Here is a 23,426-nt window from a genome sequence, read left to right on the forward strand (position 1 = left end):
CAATTTGAATTAAGAAAAACACTTTTTATCAAATAAGTGTTTGTTGCAGTAGAAATCAAATGTCACTTTTTCGTGAAAGTTCATGTTTTAAATGATGAGTTTTATAAGGACGTTTTTTTTTTAAATGACTGGGGACGTAGCACATGACATCTTGATTTAAATTCACCTAATATTTTTTTCTTTTAATGTTGTTGGCTTCCATTGTGGTCCACAGAATATTTTTTTTTTTAAAAAAGGAAAAGATGATGTGTCTATCAATTTATTGTTTTGTTTTGTTATATATATATATATTGATTTATTTATTTAGTTTTCTTAACTAGCAAGGTATGGAAGAGAATTGGAAGTTTTCATTTGACCAACCAATCAACCCAAAAGTTGGTTGGGCCTTCTTCAAAATTCAAATTGACCCACAAAATTTAAAGCTTAAATTTTAATTTTAAGCTTCCTAACAATTTCTTAATTTGGTAGTGTGGTTGTCAAATGGCAATGGGAAATACCCAATTTTAGACAAGGAATAATAAGTTAGGGTAAACTCTCATAATTCATATTAATATAATTAAAATGAAGAATTTGAAAAAATAAATAAAATAAAATTGATTCGAATCTTAGGAGTGAGAATCGATGCGATATAAAATATGAATTATTTTTTGAATTAGTCCCCTATCATAGGTCATGTTAAAAGTGTTATTATGGGTATAAAAACTTCAAATATATATATAGGTGGAATCGTCTATACGAATTTTTTTCTTCAATTTATGCGATTATGAATTATGTAGGTCCATCCAAATATAAAAAAATAAAATAAAAATCATGCTTATGTGGGAAAACCTAGTTTAGACACGTGAATTACTTAAAATAAACAATAATTATCAAGAGATCAATTGAAAAATATTGTTATTACCCATCCCATGTCCATTCATTTTTTATATTTTTTGACTTAAATATCATATGATTTTTCTAGAAGCATAAGATTTTCTAAAAATTCATACTCTATTTCACTTTCTTAGCTCTTGTTTGCTCGCAAAAGAACTTGGACAAGTCTTAAAAAAGTCCAAGTCCTGAACCTCGCATTAAGGAATGAGTAAAATACTTGAATTGGTACTTCAAGATTATCTTTGATTTGCGAATGAGACATAGTTTTAATAAAATGATTATTGTATAAAATTGTACTTGTATTTTTCCTTAATGTGGACTAACATGGGAATCGACATTGTTATTGTTAAACTTAAAAATCGAGTCCCTTATTAAACAATTTAATTTGGTTAAAATCACAAACTTCTTAATTTGACACAAACCTTAAATTTGAATATTAGCAATATGGGGTGACAGAAAATGGTATCTTCTATTATGTAGCTCGGGCCAAATATAGACTTTCAATCTACAAAAAAATAAAATAAAAAATAGTCATTTATATTTGTATTTTATTTTGATATTTTTTTTAAAATTTAGTCATCAATATATATAAGTGCACTTTAAATGACTAGCAAGCACAAATTTTCATCATTAATTGAATATTTCCTTCTTCAAATGAAAAATTGCTAGTCTTATTTGTTCATCCTTTTGAAAATTAATTTTTTAAATCCAAAATCTATAAATATATATTTTTGTTTGATGCTCAAATTTTCAATAATATTTATAATTAAAGTATAATCTTATTATTTATAAAAAAAAGATTGTAAAGTGTGCTTAAACAGATCCATTAATTTTAAATAACAGTTGCATGAGAAAATCTAACTTGGAACGCGTGGGGTGTTACAAGAAATAAATTACCGTCATTAAGAGTGAGTGGAAAGTATTGTTAATATCGATCATCCCTCGACACAATAATTTATTATTTGAGTACGATCCATGGTTGAATCATATTTGAGGTGGAAAGTAATTATCTCACGTATGTAATTTGATCTTACCATGGAATTTCAATAAGAGAAAAGAAGAAGAAGAAGAAGAATAGTCAATCATACTTATATCTTATTTTATTTGAAATAGAATTAATATCATCATAATTATTTATCTTAAAATTAGTCGATCATATTTTTTAAAAATTATTATTTTAAAGAGATCGATAATGGAAAATTAAGAAGATTTGTTTAAATTTTATCGCATTTTTAAATTTCTTGTTTTCAAGAAATTGAAAAATTAAGTAGATAATAACTAATTAAAAAGAATTTTTTTTTTCAAATTTTCTCACATTTTAAAATTTACTACTTTTAAGACATAAGAGATGATTAAGAAGATAATATGAAGTTAAAGATTTATTTAAAATTTAAAATAAAAAAATAATTTATTAAATTTATATATGTACATATTTTTTTAATATTGTACATGTGAAATAACTTGGTATATTTCAATAAAATTTATAATGCAAAATAAACAATAGATGACTATTCCTAATTAGTAATTAAAATAATAATTTATATATATATATATATATATATATACTATTTGGCTTAAAAAATTATCATTTTAAAATAATTTATTATATCTTTATTTAATATCATTCTATTTCCATTTAATTTAATCTCTAATTACATTCTTACCAAAATAGTTTCTCTATTTTATCTCATTCTATTTATAAACCTAATTAAATGCAAATAAATTGTACAATTTACAAAATTAATTTTTATAAAAAAAATTTTCATGAGAGAGAGAGAAGGCCAATTTGTTGCAAAAGTCAAGAATGACAGATAAATTCTCTTAAAAAAAAAAAAAGCAAAAGCAAGGGAAAAAATCGAATATAACTCTACATAGCTTTAAAAAATATAAATATAAATAATATAATAAATAATTAAAATAATAAATATAAAAATATATTATTTATTAAAAAAAAAATGATGCCCCTAAAGCCCAACCATCACCACCGCACATCATCTCGAATCATCTCGAATCCAGGTGATGGATCTAAGAGACGCCAAAGTCCATGCCTGGTCAGAGGTCACCGATTACCGGCTGTGGGCGGTAACCCAAAACCACCGATACATTAGGAGCAGCGCGGGGCCAGGGCTCCCTCTCCCGCCACATCTCCCCTGCGACGAACCAGCACCCCTTTTTTCTCCCGACACCTGTCCTTTGTCCCCCACCCCTTATTTTCGACGCATCTCATTCTCTCTCCATCTCTCTCTCCCTACGCAGATTTCTTCCCTCTCTATCTGCTCGATCGACAGATTAAACTCTTCGGAATCGAATTCCACCAAGAAACCCTCGCACACTGTGGTTCTTTCTCTCCGTCTCTCTATCCCTCTGATTTTGATCTCCTGTTTTTTACCGTATCTAATTATCCGCCAATATTCGATACGAGTAGACGCTGTCATCTCGCTCTCTGTCGATTGTGTTCGTCCGAGTAAATTAGGGTTTGGGGGTGGTGGTGATCGTATCGTTTGATTCGATTTGGTTTGGTTCGCTTCGGTTAGGTTATTGCTGATACCAGGTTTGGTTCTCTTTCTCTTTTATATTAATCGTGGTTTGATCCACCGGTTATTCTTCTATTCCATTCTTTGCAAACCCTAGGTTTCGTTAGATTATCGTAGAAAAAAGAATTACTGATTCGATTCTTGTGTAGCTAATTTGCACTACGGTGCCGTTTTGGTTGATTCTAACTGGCGTTGATTTCTTAGCAAGAAACTCCGTGAAATTTTTGGTGCGTTGTTTTTGTTTGCCATCCAAAATCGAGGGTTTTCTTGTTGGATTCCCAGAGGGTCGCTTTCAATAGCAGAACCTTCCTTCCTTTTTTCTTATTTTTTAGCTTTTCTTTCGTTTTTTCTCCCTTCTTTTTTTCCCCGTGAAAAAATATATACAAGAAATCTTGGGTTTGCCTGTTATTCTTTGGGAGCGGTAAGGGGTTGTTCTTATAGAATGGCTTTGAATTTTTCTCATCGTCCTATCTTTCCGGCCCATTTGTCTGAGGATAACTTAGTTTCGCCGATTAGGATTGCTAATGGGTATTTTGTGGAGGGAATCCCTGAAAAAAGTGGAGATGGGTTTGTCAAGCCCTGTTATTCTAATAGGGAAGTTGAAGATTGCTTTGATTTTGGAAGCAATAGAGCTGATAGGGGTGGCTCTCAGGAGGCGGTCTCCAAAGACATTCTTGATCTCTTGCCTACGGATCCCTTTGGGATGGACATAAGTAGTACTTTTACGGCAATCACGGGTTGGCTTGAGGATTTAGAAGTCGACTATGGGGGGTATGGGAACGATATAAGGACAAATGATGCGGATTATGAGTTATTTGCGGGCTTGAATTTTATTTGGAACAAAGCTATGGAGTTTCAGGCATTGCCTGGGAACATGGGATTTGGCAATAAATTTAATCTCGTTGGTGGATTTGATGCATGTTGTAAGGAGAAGGAACTGGGGAATGTGTTCCGCTGTGGTGTTTCTGGATCAGTTCCCAATGTGGAGGGCATCTTCAGTTTGCATGCTGGAAATGCTGCTATCCCTGGCCAACAACCAGGGGAATGTAAGGAGAGTGGAGGAAGTTGTTCGGATGGAGGTGTTGGAGCTCCTCACACAGCTTTGACCTTTGCCCTTGGTTATCTAGGCGTGAAGGATCTTCTTTCTGTTGAAAGGGTTTGCAAATCTCTGCATCCTACGGTTCGAAATGATCCCTTGTTGTGGAGGAGCATTCACATAGATCAGCCGTTGAGTGAGAAGATCACTGATGATGCTCTTTTGCACTTGACTAGAAGGGCTCAAGGTAACCTGCAACACTTGAGCCTGGTGGAGTGCACGAGGATCACTGATGATGGTTTGAAGCGTGTGCTTGATGGTAATCCTAGGTTAACAAAGGTCAGTAAAATTTTATCTACTCAATATTGACTCATAATTTGGTTCTCTACTTAGTTCTATTTGTTTTTTTTTTTAATACTTGTCTAATGGTGTATTTAAAGATAGTTTGATTGTCTGTTTGAAGGCTTGCCCTGTATAATTTCCTGAAATTTTTTTTGTCAATGGCCTCTTAATTTATTTACTAATAATTTTTTTTTTGTTTTCATTTTATTTCTTTGTGGGAGGATACATGGTGTCTTCTAGTTACTAATTAACTGGCATATTATTATTATTATTATTTGAACTGCATGGGATTTGGTTAATACTGCATATTGTTGCATGCTGTTTCTCATGACTTGCATTCAAAGGTAAATCATCTCTGTCAGTTAGTTGATTTTTTTGGACTACATGATTTTATTAAATGCAAGTTTGGTTTCACACATAGTGGTTGGAGTATCAGAGGGGGGACTATAACGAATCTGGGTATTTGGAGTTACGAAGGCGTGGCTATCTGGCATTGGGTGTATTGGGATCTAGAAATATTTTGCAATGAACATATTTACTTTCTGTATATCTGTATGTATGTTTGTAAACATGCAAATTTACTACATTTTAGGACTTAGTTTTGTAGGTTCCAATTCTAAGTTTTTGTAGGTTCCAATTCTAAGCTCTCAATTTGTTTGCAAACATACCCAAGTATGGATCTAGTTGAAGATTGAGGTAGGAAAATTTGGGCTGTGTGTTGCCATGGGAGATTTGAAATTCTCTCTCTCTCTCTCTCTCTCTCTCACACTCACGCACACACAGATCTTTCTGGGGTCAAGAATTTTTTCATTAATGTCCTCGCTGCTTGTTAAAAGTGTTCTATGTGAGTATTTTTTATTGAACCATTGAAGTGAGAATTTTTTTTTCTTTGCTACAAATTTGAAGTTGGGAGGGGCCTCTCCTTTTAGTGATCTATAAATTGGGTGCTTGAAGAATTCAGGTGGAAGGGCTGAGTGACAATTTGGGTCATCATGTTACTAATAACCATTGACATCCTGGATTGCATCTTTTGTTCGTGTTTCAAATATATATTCAACTACTCTGTTGTCAAATTTTGTTGTTTTTGTTTCCATCTTGACTTGGAACTTGGATTAATTGGGCAGTTTAGGCCAGTCAGTTGATTCTTGTTTATATTTCAAACATAAATTCAGTCACGCTGAGTTTGGAAGCATGAATTTCGCACTTCAGATTTGGATTTGGGTGAATTTGGACAAATTTCAATATAATTTTAATTTACAACTTATCCAAATCCAAATCCAAATCCAAATCCGAGGCCTCTCTAAACCTACGGTCAAGCATCGTGTTGTTCCTGCATCCACATCTTCCTTTTCTTGTTCTTTCTTTTATGTGGTATATTTCATTTGATGAATTGCTCCCAGCATGAAATTCATTATTTCTTGGTTTGACTCTCGTGCTTGTTTTCTTGTGCATTAAAATTGCTAAATGTCTTTTTCATGCAGCTGAGTGTGCCAGGTTGTACCAGACTAAGTATTGAAGGGGTTGTAAACAGCATAAAGGCCTTCAAGGTTATGGGTATGCCAGGGATTAAACAGCTGAGGATAGGTGGGCTTTTTGGTGTGACACACAGGCATTTTGAAGAGTTGATGTTGTTATTGGGCATGAATGATGAGGTGCAGCGGAATGTTTTCAAACCACATTTCTATAACAGGGGAAACATCTACTTATCGTGTGATGATAATCGTGCCATTGATATTGAGATGTGTCCAAGGTGTCAGAACTTGAGGCTAGTCTACGATTGCCCTGCAGCGGGTTGTCAAGGAAAAGAACATTCGATGCAGGTATGCAGGGCATGCACACTCTGTATTTCACGGTGTGCTCTGTGTGGACGGTGCATTAATGACAGCGAGTATGTGGAGACATTTTGTCTGGAATTTCTTTGCTCAGATTGTTGGAAGCAGCCTCTGAACTGCCAAGAGAGGCAGGATAAGAAAAGTTCGACTGTCCAAGTAAACCACCCTGCACGAGCCAATTTATAATTAGTCACTTCATAATAATATTTTGTATATTTTCTGGTTTCAAGTCATGGGTGGGATGAAGGTGATCAAGGAATTGAAGGAGAGAAAACAATCATATGAGAATATGATTAATCTTTGTCTCAGTCTTGGCTTCCAATTCCCTAGTCGGCTCAGCTTGCTCTGTTAGCTCAAGCCATTTGAACTTCAATTAAATAGTGGGCGCACTGGTTTGCGGATTGTGAAATTCAGAAAAAAAAAAAAAGAAAACAAGGAAATTTCATGGAAGAACCCCCTCCCAAAAAAAAAAAAAAAATCTGGGTTAGTAAGGGTTTGCAGTCACTTATAGTTGTTTTGCAGTTCTGCACATGGTTTAAAACAGCCAAACTTTGGAGTCATGCCTCTGTTGGCTGCCTGCCTTAGCACACGATGAAATTTAACCAGCAACTGAGTGTTTGAAAATTTTCCAGCCGTGTGGACGAGTGGGGCGTGTTGAATTTGAAGCTGAAGATGAAGATGAAGTGGAAGTTGGGCTGGGTTCAGATCTAGTTGGTGCCATGAATCCAGCGAATGCCCACAGGGCAGGGGGGATGTGGCAGGTGCCAACTCTATGAATGTTTGATGCACACAAATATTGGATGCCATTCTCTGTTGCAAGCTTGTAAAACCTCAGTAATGGTGGCATCTTTGGCTCCCGTTAATTCTCATCTCATCTTAAACCATCGGCTGGTGGTCTGCTGAGGATTGTAAAATTTACAGTTGATTTTTTTTTTTGCCCTCTTTTAATTGCGTGACAGTATCACGATACGGTGTCTTTATAGAACAATTTGGTGTCTGGTTTCTGCAATTGTGTCCTTTTTATAGAGAGCATCAAAAGGCAAATGTACTTTGTGCCATTGTTGAGATTGTTGAGCTATGAGCATGGTGGAATCAGGAATGGTCACGTTAATAATATTTGGAATAATCTCTCTCACTCTCCCTCTCTCTCTGCATTGATTACATAAATGAATGAGTGAATTTAATGCACAAATTGACAAGTTTTGAATGCATGCTTTTGTGCATTGCGAAGAGATTTAATTTAGGTAAATGGTTAGTCATATACCACAAACTTTTAAGGTTTCTTTTGGAGCAATTAAGATTTCTTTTGAGCAAAGATATGAAAAGCAATGTACTCATTAATTTCTTATATATTTGAAATTCTTCTTCACTAGCAGGAAAAACTTCAACTATTCTGGTGCTGATGGCAGGCAGATTTATTTGTCTTCATTTCTATACGACTCCTTCCCATTACCAGCATTGTTTCTATCCTTATTATCTGAAAAGGATCACACTTTTTTATATAATTGAACTTTTTTAGAATAAAGGTGAATTCATTCATATGATGTTTATTTGTTAATATTTTTCAGCTTTAAATGGGGTATGATTTAGTTTTCCAGTTTCAATTGTTATATTTTAATTTCATGTTTTTTCTTCTAAAAAAAAATTAGGCAAGGTAAAGTCATGGCCAGAATATGCTAAAATATGAAGAAATAAATTGTTACAATTTAAATCGAGAAGGCCGGAACATATTATAGTTAACTGATAAAATAATAATAATAATAATAACAATCCATAAGTTCTATTTCTGTGAAGACGATTTGGCATTAGGAAACCCCTGTGATTGGCAGAAGCAATAATAGATCTTTAATACATTAGTCGCATGTAATTGATTAATGTATATGAGGAGTAACTAGGACTAAAACGAAGGGCCTAACAGGCAATCCCCAAGAAAGAATGAAGTTCGAAGACATTTAGAGGCCATCCAAAAATTTTCATTAAATTTGAAATTTGATGATTTATCATACAAAAATGCTAGCTTCGATCAGAATGAGGGGAGGAAGAAAAGGATGAAAAGTTGTTTAATTCGTTCTGAGGGTGCTCCATCTTAATTTGCCTACTACACAAAAAAGCAAATCAAACCAGGAGATCAAAACCAATTCAACTTATTTCAAACGTGAATGAAGAATGAAGGGAACAGTTGATCATCAACAACGATCGATCACAATATGGTCTATTTGTGAGATGACTTTTTGCACAGATCTTTCACCCACTTGAAGCTCATTTTCTTCTTCAACAACGTGCTCTTGCTGCAACTACCTTTCCCCTTTTTGTTGCCGTCGTCTGCGTCGGCGGGCGGCGGCAGAGGGTCGGGGTTGCTGTAATCCCATTGATCAGCCCAGGACAGGCCGCCGGAGTCCATCTCTTCCGGTCTCCCCATATCTACTACCCTCCTACCTCAATGAGAATATATGAGCAGCTCCATTCAATTTGGCCTCAACTGCCTTTTGCCCTTTTTGAACACTTGTGCAGCTAATATCGGAAATTTGAATTTCAATGGCCATCCTTGCTTTTTTCCTTGTTTTAATTTAACTGAATTTTGACTCGGTCCGGGCAATGATTTCCTTCGTACAGCTCAGTATCTCATGGAGTAGAATTTGATGATCCTGCAGCGCTCCTCATCCAACTCAGGTTCAATTGATTAATTCATTTCAATTGTTCATCCTGTTTCATAGCCATGAGAAATGAAAATTTTCTTTACTGACCACATAATTAAACATGAACGAATAAATCAAACGAATTGATTAAATTTTTTTTTCTCTGACTTATTTTCCATGTTTTCTATTTTAAGGTGTTTCACTCAAGTCCACTTAATGGATTGGATTATAGTTTATGAAATATTTAAATTAAATTAATTAATGGATTGATCAATTTATTTTAGGATCAACATAAATATAGTGGCAATATTCAAATGAATATTATTTCCAACGTTTTAAGTTCTTAAGAGTCCGTTTAGTTGTACAAAATAGTTTTATTTTTTATCTTAATTTTTTAAAAAAATTACAAAGAACTAACATTTTTATTTTTGACAATAAATGAATAAAATAAATGAAATAATTTTGACATTATTTTCTTGCAAAAAAATAGTTTTATTTTTTATTTTAGATTTTAAAAAAATTAATATAGAAAAGTTAGAAAATATCTCTTTATTATACTCTTTGTTTAAATTATGTATAAAATTTCTTTTAATTCAGAGAATCTGAATTCAAGTCTAAAAGACCATAATTCTAATATTATATTATATTTTTTGAAAAATTAATAAAAAGTTTATTTTTTTGTTATTATTTTAAAATGTAAAATAAAAAATAAAAATTATTTTACACATTTAACTAATTCTTTCTTTTTTGATTTTTAAATAAAAATTTAAAATAAGTTAACATTTTTACAATTTTCTGAAAAGTTAAAGATTTAAAAACCCAAATTCTCAATCGTAACGAATAAAATTTATTTAAATTGTAACGAATAATTTTATTTTTTATTTTTTAAAGAAAAAGAAAATAGATCAAGAAAGGTCTTCTAGTTTCGGAGTCGGAGGCAATGCCAAAACGCGCGGGATGCAGAAAAATGAAAAAATTTAAATTCATCCCACACCAGGTCTCCTCTCCATCGATCCACCGACCAACTTTCCGGCACCGCCCTTCGACGGGATACCAAACCACACCGCACCAAACTAAACCGAACCAAACCAGTAAGCATGGCTTCCATTCTTTGAACGAAACCCTAGCTAGATCCCTCAACGTCGAAGCTCTCACAGACTCACTCCTCCGATCAACATTCATGGCATTCGCACCCCGCCCGCCAACACCAATCGTCTGATCTCTCGTGCGCCGATAGAAGGGCAAGATTGTTTTACAAATATATGTTTACATTTTCGAACTGATATTTTCGATCTGAACTGAAATCACAGTAGAAGTCAAGCGATGGGCGCTGAAGCTCGAGAATCGAAAAATGTGAAGCAGGCACGACGCGAAGGAAAGGAAGGAAAGGCGGTGAAGAGGCAACAGTCGTCAGAAGACTCGGAGATCGGAAAACCCATTATCGGCAAGGGTAAACACGAGAACCAACAAAAATTACGTGAAGTGACTGAAGGGAAAGAAGGAGAAGAAGAAAAGATTAAGAAGAGAAAATGGTCGTTGGCAGACTTCGAGGTTGGAAGACCGCTCGGCCAGGGAAAATTCGGCAGAGTCTATGTTGCCAGAGAAGTCCAGGTAACCCTAATTAAACTGCTTGCATACGTAGAGAGAGAGAGAGAGAGAGAGAGAGAGAGAGAGAGAGAGAGAAAATCGCTAAAAATTTATGAGAAATCATGCAGTCTTTTGTAAAAATTGCTTGTACCAGCTATTTGAATCTCTCTCTCTCGGAAAAATTGATCAGGAAAAAAATCAGTAGGGGGATGGGGCAGAATGTTCTAGAGACGACAAAGAAATTGAGGCTTTTGCCTGGATTTTTGTGGGGAAAAATTTTCCCGAGAAAGTGATTCCATGGTTCCCTTAAAACTCTTTGTTTTGAAGGCAGTTGAACAAAAAATTAGTAGAAGTGAGAAATGACAGATGAGGATATGCTTTTGACAGAGAGAGAGGAGGAATGAAACATCTATTTTCCTTTCGGGTATATATTAAACAAAGACGTTCTGGCAAACAATCGAAATTCACTTCCTTGATTAATCCTCGGTGCTTCTTCTTGTCTTTGATTTCAGACCAAATACATAGTGGCATTGAAGGTGCTATTCAAAGTAAAGATAGATAAGTATAGACTTCGGCATCAGCTGCGAAGAGAGATGCAGATACAGAGCAGTCTTTGCCACCCTAACATCCTCCGTCTCTTTGGATGGTTTGATGATGATGAGCGGATTTACTTGATACTTGAGTATGCTCATGGAGGAGAACTCTATAAAAAGCTCAGAAAATCTGGCCGTCTCACTGAAGGCCAAGCAGCCACGGTCTTCTCTCTCTCACTCTCCCTCTCTCTCTCTCTCTCGTATTAGGCTTTCGGTTATTTTTTGAAGGTTTTCATGTGCATTTCTTGTGTAATTTAGTACATTGCAAGCCTTACGCAAGCATTGGCATATTGCCATGAAAAGCATGTGATTCATAGGGACATCAAGCCGGAGAACCTGTTGCTTGATCATGAGGTATGTTTTATTTTCAAAATCACTCTTCTCCACCTTATGTTGGCATTGCTTGTTTTGAATACTTAAAATGACAAACATTCTTGGATGAAAATAAGTGAGGAACATTCTAGAGCATCCTAAAAGTGGTAGAGATAGTATCTTTTACTTGGTGGATTTCTATGATGTTTTTTCCTACCACTATCTTGCATTAATCAACACTCAAATTTCTTTTTATGTATATTAAACAAGCTGTAAATTTATTTTTATTTAATATCTCTGGATTTCTCAAACTTCTGAATTTGCACAGAATTTTCTGAAAGCTCCCAATTTCTGAACTTGGATGTAATAAAGAAAATGTTTGAACTTTTCTGCAAATATCTGAAGGAAGGAAAACAGTTGTTGATTCTTTTTCTTTTAATAATCTGTTCCCAGCTTGAGCTTATTTCTTTTTTATCCCTGTTACAAATCCAAATAGCTCTTACAGGAAGCTCTACCATTTGGAATTTGTCAGGATATAGTTTATTCCCTCCTTTGTTCTAGTCTTGAGTTTATTTCAGGTACAGGTTATGTAAAGCATTTTTCTTTGTGCTTGTAGTGTTCCTACAACAACAACAACAATAAAACAAAGCCTTAATTCCCATTGGGTGGGGTTGGCTATATGAATCCTTTTCTGCTAATTTATGCGATCATGGACCATTTCTTTTGACAGATTTAGGGATATTAAATCCTTACTCACTATCTCTTCCCAAGTTATTTTAGGTCTGCCCCTACCCCTTCTATTGCCCTCCACAATAACTAACTCACTCTTCCTCACTTGTGCACGATGTGGCCTATGTTGCAAGTGTCTATACCATCTGAGTCGCCTCTCCCTTATCTTATCTTCTATAGGAGCTACACTTAACTTAAGGCGAATATGTTCATTCCTTAATTTATCTTTCAATATTATACAACTTATCCATTTAAGCATTTTCATCTCAGCAACTTTTACTTTTTGGATATTATGTTTCTTCGTCGCCCAACATTTCAATCCATATAGCATAGCTGGTCTTATAGTTGTTTTATAAAACTTCCTTTTTTAATTTTAAGGATATTCTACGATCACAGAGCACACTTGAAGCACTTCTCCATTTTACCCAACCTGCTTTAACTCTGTGCATTACATCATCTTCAATTTCTCCTTCAACCTGCTTTAACTCTATTGTATATTTTTTTTTATGCCGCTTGTAAGCTTTCATCCTGGATGCAGAAATGTATTTGAACATGCTTTCTGTTTTTGCAAAATTTGCCAGTTGTAGTTTTGGAAGGCAGTTTTTTTACTTAACTACTTTGCGTACTAATTGGGTTCTCTAATGTCCATGTTGATGGACTAAAAAAAATTTTAGCTGCCCCTTAAGATTGCTCTGCACATATTTTAACAAACCTTTGGCATGATAAATGATAGAAATCTGCCCTTGAGTTTATAGAAGAAACAAAGGAAGGCAAAATTATCAACTCCAAGCATAATTTGGTGGGATGATAGGGAAGGATATCTAACCTGGGAGTTCAATTGAGTTTTGAAATGTAGTATTCAGTGTAGAAGTGCTAGCACCATTCATGAGTACTGTAGCAGCATGGGTATTATTGGGTTATTTTAATTTACTTCTATGTTAACAGTATTTTAGGTCTTCATTTTCAGACATTTTTGAAATTTTACTTTATACTCATCTAGTTAGTTTTCCAAGGGCTGGCCTTGGATCAATAGTAAGGTTGCTCATTTGTGAACAGTTGATCACGGGTTTGAGGCTAAGAAAACAGCCTCTCTGCATAAAAGCAGGGGTAAGGTTGTGTACATTGTGACAACTCTTCCCCTACCCTCACAAAGTAGGGAGCCTTATGGCCTGGGGGTGCCCTTTTTTCCTCTAGTCAATTTTTGTATGGCCAAGATTAGTTCAGTTGTAAGGGTTGAAATCAATTATTGCTAGGGATAAGCTACCAAGAAGTATATGAAAGTTTTGGACTGAATTTCTATGAATGATGAAAGGAAGTGTTATCTATGCTCACTGCACAGCCTTAAACCCTAGAAAGTTGGATATTTTTTTCTCCTACGAGTGATGTCTAGAACCTTTTAATGTGATGCTAATAGATTTATACCTTCCTGTTTCTGTTGCTTTGATTAATAGCCTCCAAAGTCCAAACTAGTTATGAATCCCTAATTTTCTGGCCTTAATTTCACCTAATTCCCAATTTCTTCCACAAACCCTACACTAAATCAAATTTCCTAATTTTTCCCTGCTTGTCCTGTTTCAATGAGATTTTGTTTTCCCCTTACAAAGGCTGTTTCATGCAAACCAGTCAGTAGAGAAATTTTTCCCGTAACTCACATAGTCACATTTGATTAGCAGACTCTTAGTTTTTTGGTTGAATTGAAAATTTTTATTTTGCTATGGTTGTGTTAATTTGCACGTTGAACAATAGGCAAAGCATGCCACATACAATTTGTGTTTTTGTAGAAAATGATATCATAATTTATCGTATTTTTAGGGTCGATTAAAAATTGCAGACTTTGGGTGGTCAGTGCAATCAAGTGATAAAAGACGCACAATGTGTGGTACTCTGGATTATCTAGCTCCAGAACTAGTGGAGAATAGAGCTTATGATCATGCAGTTGATAACTGGACGTTGGGTATCCTCTTGTATGAGTTTCTTCATGGTGTCCCTCCTTTTGAGGCTGAAAGCCAAACTGATACGTTCAGAAGGTAATGGAATGGTTTCTGTTTTGCTATGCGAGGGAACTAAAGTGCATTGTTGGTTCATAAGTAAATAATAGTAAACTAAGTTTGAACTGTCCGTGCAGGATCATGAAGATTGACTTGAGTTTCCCTTCCACCCATGTTTCTGCAGAAGCTAAAAATCTTATTAGCCGCGTAAGTTTGTTCATGAGACTAATTTTTTTTTTTTTTTAATTTTCTGTATTGTTCTGAGTGGGGGCACTGAACAATGTTAGCTCGCCTTTTTAACATGTAACCTAAAAATTTATGCAGCTTCTGGTGAAGGATTCGTCAAAAAGGCTCTCTCTACAGAAGATACTGGAGCACCCCTGGATAATCAAGAATGCAAACCCAGCGGGTACCTGCAATAAATAGCTTTCTAAACTTCTGAAACCTGAATGCTGTCATTAGCTTCATGTTGCTGAATCTCTGTATCTTATGGTTGTAATTTTTTTTTTGAACTGGTAGATGATGAACGTTGAACTTCCTATGTCACATATGTTAATTAATCTGATTGTTCCAAATGCTTGGTTATAATTGTTTCTTTCATTTTTATCCCCTATGCTCTAGCAATATTCCTTGATGGATTCTCAGCATTTCACCATCCCAAAGGGAGGTTCAAATAAAAGTAAATCTACTATGTGCAAACAACCAAACAGAAAACAAAAAGGGGAAATGAAGAAAAGAATAGATCCTCATCCAGCTACATGTATTAAGGTATATGCTTTTTTTGGTTGCATCTTATGTATATGAGATGAACTTTGATATAACATAAGATTGTGGAGTCTGGTACTGAATTCAAATAAATTCTGTGTGCTGCTTGTACTGTGTTTAGTTAGATTTAATTTGATCACTGATAAAACAGAGAAAATTTCAAATAACGTTTGCTAGTGTCTTGTTTGCATCATCCTATTTTTACTTGATTGCATAGCAGAGTTTCAATAGCCCATTAGAATAGGAAAGTGGGAGGCTCTTGCATTTCAAGAGCATAAGCCAGTTTTATTCTGCTGTATCAATTCTTTTTCAATTGCATACTTAGAATTTTGCTGTAACATGAAAACTTCAAATAATGCCATTTCTATTACAAGCTAGAGCTGAGGATAAAACTAATTCTGTCTGGCCATGTGGGCCTATAAAACTCTCTCCAAGGAAAACTGAGGTTTGAGAAGAAAATAGAGACAAAAGAATGAAAGAAAGAAAGAAAGAAAACATTGAGCCAACATTGCTCTTGACTAGTGACTTCAGGGGTTGTTCTAAATTAAAAGATTATTGGAATTGGTCATTATAATTTTTCATTATAATTCTACTCTAATAAAAATGCATCCCGATGCTTGATAGTTTTCTTGTTTGCGCATACTCCATACTCTGCCTTCGGCCACTATCGTCTTTTTCTCATCCTATTCTTATTCAATGAAATCAATATACCACTACCGAATTAATTCATCATGAGTGAATTTATTGATTATGCCCTTCTTAGAGGCAAGATAAGCATAAATCTTGTATTTTTTTTCTTTAGCTTTATTATTAGAAAATATATTTTTCCATCATTCATAGATTTGTTGCTTGAAATCAGAGAAATATTTCTTCATCAAAATTTCAGGAAAATTGGGGGTAATATAGTGTATGTGAACAGTACAGCACATGAGAAAACCATTTAAACAAGTGAAAAGATTTAGACTCTTTGCTTTCATTTTCTATGCAAATGCTAGACATTTTTATCTCTCTTATCTGAAGTATCAAAGGTTTCTATAGCTATTAATGAGATGGTTTCCAAATAGTCACACCAGCGTTTAGATCAAGAATTTTATTTTAAAAAGGAAGTTAAAAGAAAAAGAAATAAATACATTTTTAGTGTATTTTCTTTTTTTACTTCAAATGGTGTTACAAATAAAATTTTATTCTATTGTAATTAAAGTTAAGAAAAATCAAATGTTGATCATGTGCAAAATTAAAATTTTATTCATTAATTTGTCATATTTTTCTTTTTCACTTTTCTCGATAACCAAATATATGAGAAATCAAATCTTTTATATTTTTCTTTTTTGTTTCCCTCATTTTTCAAGTTTCAACTGGACAAGAGTTTTATATTTTCACATTGCTTTGGCGCCACCAAGTTTCATGCCACTCACATAGCATCAACTCATCGATAATCTCATTGTTAGTTTCTTTCTCTAATTATAATATATATATATAGACACACACACACACACAAAATTATTTAAAAGAAAATTAGCATGTAAAATTTAAAATTATTTTAATTGACATTGAATAACATCGTAACAGGCATTTCTATTGTTTGATTTAAGATTAATTAGTTTCAAACTAGTAATGCCATCACCTGTCATAAAGCAGCTATATTAATTTTCAAACTATTACTCTTTATTTATTTTTACATAATAATTATTTCATTTTTTTTTTTTTTGACATAATAACTATTTCATTTTCATACTAGTTTATTTTACAAACGTAAATATTCAAAGCAAGAAGGTGGCGTTTGGCACCATGCCATGTTTCTGCTAATATTTTATTTAAAGAATAATGATTATGATAAATTTAAAACTGAGTGACCAATTAGGACAAATCATAAAATTAAACTAATCAAAATTTAACCATCAAAGTGAATTAAGGGGAGAGTTTTCTATCAAAAACAGTGTGATAATTAAATGGTAAAGTTGAGCGACCACAGTACAATTTGGCCATGGCAAGCTCAAAGTCGGGATGGGTTTTGATTCTCATTCCACATAGAATTCCAAGCTTCAAGGCTTTTCTTTTTGTTGTTGTTGTTGCAGCTGAACCATGCATGAGTTGAGTATTATGCATGAGTTGAGTATTTGATTCCCCATCCACCCTAACCATTTCAAAAACAAGCAAGCAACAAAAAGGGAACTTCCAATCAATCTTGAGCAAGATTATACAAAATAAATTATCATTAATTGAGAATTTGTAAATGTACAAAAAAATTACTGAAAGCCAAAGGGGAAATACATGGCAAGAACTTAAAACAAGGGTTAAATAAGAGACTTCATCCTTTAGATCTTACGGTCCATCCGTCATCTGTAGAATTCAATATGACCTGCAATATCCCGGCACAACAATTTTGCCCCGGCTGCCAACTTAAGGCTCTCTTTAATGGCCCACCCGGTCATTTTGTGCTTTGAAGCTGGTTCATACAGCCTCGCATCCTCCACCCTCCCTAGCGACACGGCTTCTCTTGCAGGAACCACATGTTCCCACCAGAACTCCCGTAAAATTCCATGTATCAGCTCCCAATACCTACGCTCCCTGCAAACTCGGAACAATGTGCTCCCATTTGGTGTCCAGCAATACAGGTCTACCCATTCCCTGTCCATTATTTCCATTTGACCCTGCACCTGCGGCATGTAATAAAAAGGCATACTTGACCATGGCAAACCTGCCTCAGGCTTCCCTTTGTTATATGGACACTTCACTTCTAGGATCCCACCAACAGGAAAACACCCAAGGAGACCATCTGGGGAGGCACCCAGCCAGTCAAACTGCTTCTCTGAATGAATTGCAAACCCTAAGGAAATCACATCATGGCCCGTGATGTTTTTATACTGCTCTATAGCTGCTGCTTCATTAAGCATGCCCCATTCCATGGCACTAATTTTAGGAGCTCCCATTAGTTGTGCATCTGATGCAAAAACTTTCTCATGCCACAATTCAGAACGGCGGTTACCTTTCCAAAAGCCAAGAGCTGTGCTGAAGGTACTGGTGGTTAGCTTGTCCTTGCGGAGGGCAAACCATTGATCTGAACGCTGTGGAGCATCAAATGGGGTAAGGTGACCTGCAATTACCAATGATGATGGCCGACAGTTGATATGACCAGCAGAAGAAATCAATGTTGGGTTGCAGGAGGAAAAAGTTCTAAAATATTGACTTCCACACTTTTCCCTTGAAGGGAGCGGTTTTGCTGCTTTATGGCGAATACTGCAAAATCTAGTGATGCAGGCATTACTCATTGCAGAAAGAGTAGGTCTACGGATAGCAACACCGCTTCTGTTGGTTATCCTACAAAATCCACATTCTGCTTTAATAGTTTGGTTGATGAGTTAAGGCAAAGGAGGCAGAATGACAGAACATGAGTCCTACAAACAGGAAAAGGAAGAACCAAAATGAAAGCAAAAGGGAGGGGGGCCCGGGGTTGGGGGGGGTGGGGGAGGAGGGAAAGAATACTGGGTATTGAGAACAAGTGCAACAATTTTTTATTATTATAAATTATATGTCTTTTGATTCACATAATTAAAGAGAAATATCACAAGTAGAAATATTGTTTGCCTCTGAAGAAAATTCTATTCTTGCTCCTTAGGGAATCACCAGTTCATCTTTGCAGAAGTCCTATTTGATAAGCAATGCTCAAAAAGGCATCCTTTATACAAGGTAAAGAATTCAATTCCATACCTCCTCTGTTCACTCTGACACCCTCTCTTTCCATTCCTAAACCAGAATCATTATACGTGAGGATGAACCAAAATGAATGTAAAAGAGGGGACACATGAGTCCCCTACAAACAGGAAAAGAGAGAACCAAATGAAAGTAAAAAGGGAAAAGAATAAAATACTGGGTGTTGAGAACAAGTGGAACAATTTAAAATAAGAAAATTATGTGTTTTTTATTAGCATAATTAAAGAGAAATATCACAAGTAGAAATATAGTTTCCTCTGAAGAAAATTCTATTCTTGCTCCTAAGGGAATCACCAGTTCATCTTTGCAGAAGTCCTATTTGATAAGCAATTCTTGAAAAGGCATCCTCTATACAAGGTAAAGAATTCAATTCCAAACCTCCTCTATTCACTATGACACCCTCCCTTTCTATTCCAAAACCAGAATTATTATGCGCGAGGATGAACCCTCCACAAAGCAAAAGCATCTGGTTAGCACCTGAATTAGTCAACATCCAACCTCCATTTCTTCATGAAAATTAGCAAGATAGGTTAGTGTTGAACATTTCTTATATATGTGTGCGACAATGTAAAGTTTCTTGTGCTGACAGAGTCACTCAGTCACTGGCTCAAACAGAACATGATCAAGAAGGTTTCAATGTTCAGTTATTGGTTCCTTTATGCTTGGCAGAAGAGGAGGAAAAAAGCAGACACCAATGCAGATATGCATCAAATAAAAAATATCTGAGCCACCATCAAACTTCTTATTAAAATCAGACAAATTTGAAAATGATTTTTCCCCATTTAGTTAAGCTAAAAATTCCATTGGAACAAAACTAGCGCATGCATATGAGTTATTGAAATTTCTCAAGAAAAACATAAATTTAGAAACAAGAACCAATCATCTGATCCTGATGTTAAATAGGAAGATAGATAGATACCATTAAAATTCTACATCCTTGCTCCCTTCCTGCTGCAAAACACTACCTATGAGCCCACTGAAATCTAATCAGCACTGTCTGACTGGAGAGAATCTACAGAAACACAAATTATTTCACAGAGCTCTTTTATTTTTGATATTTATGATACAATCTCATATGATAACATAATAGGATTTTGTGGAAAAGGGTGAGCTTCCTGCTGATAGAACATCTCAATCCTCATATGGCCTAGAGTTCATACTAAACAGTTTTAGTAGGTAGCTAGAAATGATCATTGAGCAACATATTTGAACAGTGTCATTTGGATTTTGGGAACTTGTCAAGCATCCTGTTTGGTTGTTTATTTATACTAGTGGGCATTTGGTTTCAGAATTAAAGATTCTGGAGAAGTTGAAAATTATCAGGATCTTAAATTTTTTTGAATGAGATTACCATCAATGTAGGGTTCCTACATTTGGTTCGATAGTGATGTTCCCATCAGATTCCCATGAATGCAATATTCCTATGTTTAGTTCACCCAAACATTTCCCAAATAAAGCCAATTTTAGTGCAAATTTCCAAAATAACTCCAATGCACCATTTGTGATTGGAACAAAAATTCACAACTACTCTACCATTTACATATTTATGTCACAGACTCACAGAGAAAAAAAAGTGAAAGAAAATTTTTTAATTGCACATTCCTTATATTTCAATCAGCCATTTACAAGCATGGGGATGCAAATTAAGCCTTTCGGAGCACATTAAATGAAACTCTAGCGTACAGGCTAACATGTATTATAAAAGAAGACACTGTGCCGAAGTCTACCAGATATCGAACCATTCATCTGTGAGACTTCCGCACAAGTAAACTAGCTAACGAATCGTTCACGCATACTGTAAGGAACAGATAAGTAGCAAAATACACTCTCAAAACACGATGAAATTTTATATTACCACAAAATCTACCTCAGAACAAGCATTGTAAGTGGCGTCGAATGGATTGTACCTCAGATGCCGAGATGGTAATTGTCAGCAAAACCCTAGGGTTCGTTCAAAGCCCTACAGGTGACGAGGAGTGCGGAGTCCCATACATGAGCGCGCGCACAAAGAAAAGACAGAGAGAGAGAAATTTCTCACCAGCAAAACAACACTAGCAGAGGCGCGCATGCCGGTGAGAGACGGAAGGCTTCATCCCCTCTTATTGGTTCGAGAGTCTGGAACGCAAGACTGACAGAGGGTGGATAATATGAACTCACTATCCTAATGTCTTGTCACGTGAGCTTATGTTGCATTACAAATTGGAGTCTTAGATGACATTGCCCAACTAAATGGCCAACGACCAAGAAGGGCGAACACCATAACCTCTTTAAGAGTGTCATGTGACCTCATTTTCAAATGGATCATTTGTGGGACTCAAATTCGTACGGACAAGACAAGTTTGTTCCTAATTGTCCTTCAAGGTGCTCTCATAGGGTCAGGCGATGAGCACATTAAACTATCCATGTGACTGATAGCCCTCATAGCTCAGGCACAACGACGCAATTATCAGGGGCGCGCTCTACCACTAAGCTAATAGCCCGTCGTGCGGGCCTCCCACTGGGGCCCGCTATGCCAAAAGCGAGAACCCAATAATACCAAGGGAGATATGTCGTTTACCTTGTGTTTCTCCAAAAGTAATGTCTTCAATAAGGAGTAGTTGCAGTACTACTTGTAAAACAAATATTCTAATCTTTGACGAAATATATATATATATATATATATATATATATATATATATATATATGATAAAATGTATTAAAGATTTTAAACCCTAATAAAATACTCTTCCAAAAATATTCGAACCGGAGAACCTAGGGTTTTTGGTCTTAATAATATTTTTACAAAAACGAAGATGTGTGATCTTTGATATTGAGTACCCTTCAAAGATCAAAATAAAATAGGTATTTCTCCAACAAAGATTAGCAATAAAAAGTATTTGGAGAAATTAGAATTTATGCTCAAAAGTTGTTTTTGCAATAAACATAATCAAAATAAATGGCCAAACAAAATACTCTTTTAAAAATGTTTCAAGGAAAGAATCAAAGAGAGTTTGGAGAGAATAAACATTTACCCCAAAAATGATTTTTCAATAAAAATATAAGTGGGGGAACTTTGATTAAGAAAATGATTTGAGAGGTTTTTGAAAATAATCAAAGTTGTTAATCTGGAGTAATGAGGAGGCCGATCTGACTTTCAGAGTATAGTGACCTATCTTGGTAGACCAGCCAGTGATAGGTCCCGCTTACGAGCCGCACAACCCTGTCATGAGGGGTTAAATCATGACATATAGTTATCCATCCAGGGAAATTTTCTCAGTTATTTTATGTATATTCAATTTTACATAAACTGTAACGACCCGGCCCTTTACACGGACTCAGGTGTCACTCACATACATCAAATACCTAAACCTGTTCAAGATATGGAAACAACCCGCCCTAAACAGGGACATACGGGTGTAAAACATACATAATCATGATGTAAATGTCGCGGAAAACATAAACATCCATTGGAATTACTACTAGCCTTATACCAGAGTTCACTAATACATCCATAATTTACATACATTCGGACTTAGAGTAATCGTCATATTACAACCCTTCAAAAAGGACTTTCATCAAGTTTAGTACAAAATTTAGATGCTTACGTAAGCTAACCAAAATAACCTCCTTAGTCCCTTTATCTACTAGGACCGACGCACGGATGGACCTGAAAACAAAGGTTGTAAGATAGGGTGAGACACCTCTCAGTAAGGAAGAAGGAGTTACAACAGTGTGTGATTGCATACATGCATATTTTCATTCAACATCTGGAATATAAATTAAATATTTTCAATACAGTAATGCATCAGTTATATCATTATTCATATTACAAAATTCCCACATCTGTCTTTCGACCATTTAATGATTTATCAGATGACCAACAGCAAAATATCCCTATAACCAGTTTTACCCCGTTGCTCGGGTTGTGCACTGGTACTCGTCCAATGCCCTGTTCGTGCATACACTGCCGAGTACCTACATACAATCCGACTACCTCCATTGGCCCAATATCAGCCAATGGTTTCACCCTGCTAGCCGACCATCTTGGTACCCACATCGTTTAGTACGTGTGGTTGCACGTGTACATCTAGCTACGATATCGTGCCGTATCATATAACAGTGGTTTCATTTCACCCTGCAAAGAAAGTATTTTTCAACCCTCCCGGGACTCTCAAGCTGTGGTTCCGTGTATCATAAATTCAATTTATACAAATATGATAAGATTTTATTTCCCATAATCTATATCAATAGTATAGAAATAATTCTAGCGGGTTCAAACTGGCGTCTTTCCACTCATTTTACCCCTCTTTGTTTACTGATGCGGCTCGGTGTATCACTAGCCTCTGTTTATCACATTGTCAGTATAACAAATTGGAATTTCATTCCCATATTCTATATCAGTTGTATAGAAAATACATTCATTTCCATTTCAACATATATCACACAAGTTTAATACAAAAACCCGCTAAATGATAGAAATTCAATATACATAGTTTAACTAAATAAATA

At 35.2% G+C, this 23,426-nt stretch overlaps 3 protein-coding genes across 8 annotated transcripts; 2 read left to right on the forward strand and 1 right to left on the reverse strand.

Moving 5' to 3' along the window:
- Positions 1 to 2,999: 2,999 nt before the first annotated feature.
- On the forward strand, positions 3,000 to 7,752 carry LOC131144692 (F-box protein SKIP14). The gene is made up of 2 exons (XM_058093497.1): positions 3,000 to 4,782; positions 6,267 to 7,752. The coding sequence occupies exons 1-2, from the start codon at positions 3,850 to 3,852 to the stop codon at positions 6,801 to 6,803; spliced, it is 1,470 nt and encodes a 489-aa protein (XP_057949480.1). The 5' UTR covers positions 3,000 to 3,849; the 3' UTR covers positions 6,804 to 7,752.
- Positions 7,753 to 10,144: 2,392 nt separating this feature from the next.
- On the forward strand, positions 10,145 to 15,041 carry LOC131144693 (serine/threonine-protein kinase Aurora-3). Its single transcript, XM_058093498.1, has 6 exons — positions 10,145 to 10,864; positions 11,353 to 11,595; positions 11,692 to 11,787; positions 14,287 to 14,501; positions 14,600 to 14,669; positions 14,787 to 15,041. The coding sequence occupies exons 1-6, from the start codon at positions 10,577 to 10,579 to the stop codon at positions 14,886 to 14,888; spliced, it is 1,014 nt and encodes a 337-aa protein (XP_057949481.1). The 5' UTR covers positions 10,145 to 10,576; the 3' UTR covers positions 14,889 to 15,041.
- A 2,381-nt stretch (positions 15,042 to 17,422) lies between these two features.
- LOC131144694 (uncharacterized) lies at positions 17,423 to 21,140 on the reverse strand. Of its 6 annotated transcripts, XM_058093503.1 has the most exons (4): positions 20,977 to 21,110; positions 20,846 to 20,898; positions 19,858 to 19,950; positions 17,423 to 18,545 (listed from the first exon to the last, which is right to left on the reverse strand). In XM_058093503.1, the coding sequence occupies exon 4, from the start codon at positions 18,494 to 18,496 to the stop codon at positions 17,564 to 17,566; it is 933 nt and encodes a 310-aa protein (XP_057949486.1). In that variant the 5' UTR covers positions 18,497 to 18,545; positions 19,858 to 19,950; positions 20,846 to 20,898; positions 20,977 to 21,110; the 3' UTR covers positions 17,423 to 17,563. The 6 variants fall into 6 exon arrangements, with proteins under 6 accessions (XP_057949486.1, XP_057949483.1, XP_057949488.1 ...); XM_058093500.1 differs by lacking the exon at positions 19,858 to 19,950 and having other exon boundaries at positions 20,806 to 20,898; positions 20,977 to 21,140; XM_058093505.1 differs by lacking the exon at positions 19,858 to 19,950.
- Between the last annotated feature and the right edge of the window lie 2,286 nt (positions 21,141 to 23,426).

This window comes from Malania oleifera, chromosome 12, assembly GCF_029873635.1.
Source record: "Malania oleifera isolate guangnan ecotype guangnan chromosome 12, ASM2987363v1, whole genome shotgun sequence".
Classification (NCBI taxonomy): Eukaryota; Viridiplantae; Streptophyta; class Magnoliopsida; order Santalales; family Ximeniaceae; genus Malania; species Malania oleifera.